Source organism: Microtus ochrogaster, chromosome 7 (assembly GCF_000317375.1).
Source record: "Microtus ochrogaster isolate Prairie Vole_2 chromosome 7, MicOch1.0, whole genome shotgun sequence".
In the NCBI taxonomy this organism is placed as follows: Eukaryota; Metazoa; Chordata; class Mammalia; order Rodentia; family Cricetidae; genus Microtus; species Microtus ochrogaster.
In genome coordinates this window covers 48,372,260-48,376,401 of record NC_022014.1, presented here as the reverse complement: position 1 = coordinate 48,376,401, position 4,142 = coordinate 48,372,260, and the positions used below count along the sequence as shown (strand labels likewise).

The window sequence follows — 4,142 nt, the reverse complement described above, 5'->3', positions numbered from 1 at the left end:
AAAGAGATGTCAGGGAACGGTCTTCTGGGAGAGTTGTGACTTCAAGAATGGATGTGGAGGGGCTGGAGAGATGGCTCAGTGGTTAAGAGCATTGCCCGCTCTTCCAAAGGTCCTGAGTTCAATTCCCAGCAACCACATGGTGGCTCACAACCATCTGTAAAGAGGTCTGGCGCCCTCTTCTGGCCATTGGGCATACACACAGACAGAATATTGTATACATAATAAATAACTAAATTAAAAAAAAGAATGGATGTGGAGGGCTTCCAGAGGCAGTCTCCATGACCTAGATAAGGGCAGGGATCAGCCTGCCTCTGCCGAAATTCAGAAGTATGTGTTGATTTAATGCAGGGGTGGCAGGGGGAACCCTGCCTGTATTTCTCTTAATTCCCACCACGGGCAGGAAAAGTATTTAAAACAACACACCAGCTAAGCAGTGGCGGCGCATACCTTTAATCCCAGCACTCGGGAGGCAGAGGCAGCCAGATCTCTGTGAATTCGAAGCCAGCCTAGTCTACAAGAGCTAGTTCCAGGAGAGGCTCCAAAACTACAGAGAAATTCTGTCTCAAAACAAACAAACAAACAAAAAACACACACACTGTAGAATCAGCACTTTGTAGGTGCTGGGAAAAGAGACAAACAGGTAGAATGGGACCTGGTAGAAAGGAAATCTGGGCTTCAGAATCCTTGATGTAGTAGCCTGCTAGAACAACTCAACTCCACTCTTCAGAATCCCAGCCACCTTAAAGCTAGGCATAGGTCTAGGTCAAGACACGTGTTCCAAGCCAGGCAGTGGTGGCGCACGCCTTTAATCCCAGCACTGGGGAGGCAGAGGCAGGTGGATCTTTGTGAGTTCGAGGCCAGCCTGAGCTACAAGAGCTAGATCCAGGACAGACAAAAGTTGTGCTGATGGTACCCTCTGTGTAGACCAGACCTGGCAAGGAGCAGGTGCCAGTGTAAGAATATCACAAAAGCAAAAGATGGGGGTTATGCCAGACATCTTACCAGACTGTGGAATCCATACTAATTCTGGCTCTGCAACCTTCAGCAGCCTCCCTTAAAGAGTGACATCTCAACAGTCCAGCTGGCCTTTACTGCACCTCAAGATGCCCTGGCTCACCTTTCTTGCCTACTTTACTGCTATTCTCAGAACCGTTCCTATCCCCAGGCTCTTCAACACACCTGGAGCATGACAGCCTTGTCACACTCACTGCCTCACAGCTCTCCATGCATTCCCATTCCACTTAGCTAAGGCCTGTCCTACTTGCTCGGCTCCTGATCTCCACCTGTGGTCCCTTCCAGCTGCCTCCCAGAGAAAGGGGTTCCCAGGCCTTTACCTACATTATCTCTTACACACCCACAAATGAAGGGTCCTGGGGGAGTTGGTTTTTGGGAACATTGGTGGTATGACTATGCAGGAATGAGCTTCCCCAATGGTTTGGAACTGTAGAGCCCTGGACACCCTGGGTGGTGGGGACAACCTGTTCTGAGCAGGCCGCTCACTGGCCATTGCTTCTCAGCAGCGCCACTGGCTCGCATTCATCATTCCAGGACAGCAGGGTTTCCGACACCCGCGTACCCCGCGCAGCCCACCCACACTTCGCCCTGGAGGCCTTCGAGTGCCTGGCCGCGACCCACGCGGGCCACCTGTGGGAGCAGTTGCGGCAGTTCTGGGCCGACCACTTCTCGCGCCGCTTCTCGCCGCGGAGGCCGCCGCTGCGCCGCACGTCATCCATATCCACCTTCTACCTGCTGGACCACCGCACGCGCCAGGCCGAGCTGGGGCTGAACTATGGCGCGCCGCGCACCCGTCTGAGCGACGAGACCTTTGTGTTCCTCGACGGCTGCTGGACCACGGAGGGGCAGCAAGCACGTGCGCGGTCGCCGCTGCCCTCGCCCGCCAGCCCAGCCTGGAAGTCCCCGGTGCAGCCGATCAAGAGCCAGGTGCTGCTGGAGGAGAACAACTACCTGAAGTTGCAGCAAGAACTGCTCATGGACATGCTGACCGAGACCACCGCGCGCCTGCACCTGCTGGAGAAGAAGGTGGACGCGGACGTAGACCCCGCGGCCGCGGCGCGCGCCTGGCAGAGGAAGGTACGCAAGCACGAGGGCGCGAGCGTGCTTGTGATCCAGCCGCGTGCTCTAGGGTCCCAGTGACGCAATAAAGCCATACATAAAGCCGAGCTGCCTGTGAGCACCCCACCTTGCCCTGCCCCAGTGGTCCAGTTGGCCCGTTGCCCGTGGGCAGGCACCGTGCTCTTTGGGTGGCGCTGTGTGCTTCCCAGTTATTCCGATGCAGGAGGCAGAGAACGTGTGGCGGCTTGGACTGAGGAGAGATGGACAGACTCGGGGTTTATGCTTTGCTTTTTTTTAATATTTATTTATTTATTTATTTTTTGGTTTTTCGAGACAGGGTTTCTCTGTGGCTTTGGAGCCTGTCCTGGAACTAACAGAGATCCGCCTGCCTCTGCCTCCCGAGTGCTGGGATTAAAGGCGTGCGCCACCACCGCCCGGCTACAATAATTCATTTTTAAGGGAAGAATCCCACTACGTGCGCTGGGGTTAAAGAGGTGTGCCACCACAACCAGCAGCAAACAACGACTTAAACATGTTTCTGATACACTGGAGGCTGTGGAAAAGCTGAGGAGACTCTTATGAGAGGCTGAGGCTCAGCAAGAAGGAAGTGTACTTGACTCTTTGGGAAGCTCTTCTCTAGAGACCATAACACACATCCCTTATAGAGAATCCCATAGTGGGTGGTGAGCTCAGAAAGCAGAGGTCGTGAGACCAAGAGCCTCTACCTACAGACAAGCACTCTGAAATTCAGTCTACCTGAAGGAGACCTCACAACACACACACACACACACACACACACACACACACACACACACCTGGGGCTTCCTCTGGGTCCCCAGATTAGAAAGAAACCACACACAAGCACCTGTTTTCACAGAGACTCTTTATTAAACTGCAGGAGAAAAGTGGTGGTGCACACCTTTAATCCCAGCACTCACGAGGCAGAGGCAGGCAAATCTCTGTGAATCTGAGGCCAGCCTGGTCTACAGAGTGAGTTGCAGGACAGCCAAGGCTACACAGAGAAGCTGTGCCTCAAAAAAACAAAATAAATAATAAATAAAAGTGTATGCTTTCTGACCCAGGCAGAAAAACAGCAGCAAATGACATTGCAGGTGTAATTTTTTGTTTGTTTTGGTTTTGTTTTTTTTTTTTTCTTAAGACAGGGTTTCCCAGTAACTATGGAGCCAGTCCTGGAACTCACTCTGTAGACCAGGCTGATCATGAGCTCACAGAGATCTGCCTGCCCAGATCTGCCTCCTGAGGCCTGGGATTAAAGGTGAAAAGGGGAGGTCTCTGTTAGAAGGGGCTAGGATGTGCTGGTAAAGGAAATAGAAAAGAAGAGGGAAGGGGGAGGATGAGGGAAAGGGGAAGTGGGTATTTGTCCCAGAAGGACAAAGGACTGCTTCTGGATAGAGAGGAGACAGACATAGCACATAGGAAATGGGGTTAATAAAGGTAAAAAGGAAAACCCTGTGTTAGGATGAGGTGTTTAATTTTAATTGGGTATGTTAATTAAGTGAGCCAAAGGGAGCTTTTGATTGCTGGACTTCAATACTTTGGTAGCTGGATGTTGTTAGTCAGCCTCAGGAGTAGGAAGTGGTCAAATAAGGGAATAGACCTTGGGGGCTAGTTTTTAGCAAGGAAGAGGAAACTGGGGAGAAGAGCAAAGCCTGCCAGACCCACTTGTCCCTCACTACCTACCAGCTCAGATAGCAGATAGCAGCTGAGATTAGAGCAAGGACCAGGAAAAAAACGGTCAGGGGTAAAGAATGCTGTACAGCATACACCAGGAGTTCCTGGTTTGCACCAGTAATCCTAGCTAGCAAGCACTTGGGAGTCTGAGGCAGACCGATTGTTTGAAGTGCAAGACCAGACAGAGCTACATACTTGCAGGCCAGCCTGGGCTACAGAGTAAGTCCTTGCCTCAAATACACATACAATGGAGCCCCAAACCAGGCAGTGGTGGCGCATGCCTTTAATCCCAGCACTCGGTAGGCAGAGGCAGGCGGATTTCTGTGGGTTTGAGACCAGCCTGGTCTACAAGAGCTAGTTCCAGGACAGGCTCCAAA

General features: G+C 52.1%; 1 protein-coding gene across 1 annotated transcript in view; it reads left to right on the top strand.

The window, feature by feature from the left end:
- Cby3 (chibby family member 3) overlaps positions 1-2,154 on the top strand; it is a 7,932-nt gene extending 5,778 nt beyond the window's left edge. The window contains exon 4 of the mRNA XM_005350316.1: positions 1,549-2,154. Coding sequence (XP_005350373.1) covers positions 1,549-2,154 — 606 coding nt within the window. The remainder of the gene's footprint in view (positions 1-1,548) is intronic.
- The last annotated feature ends 1,988 nt before the right edge of the window (positions 2,155-4,142 follow it).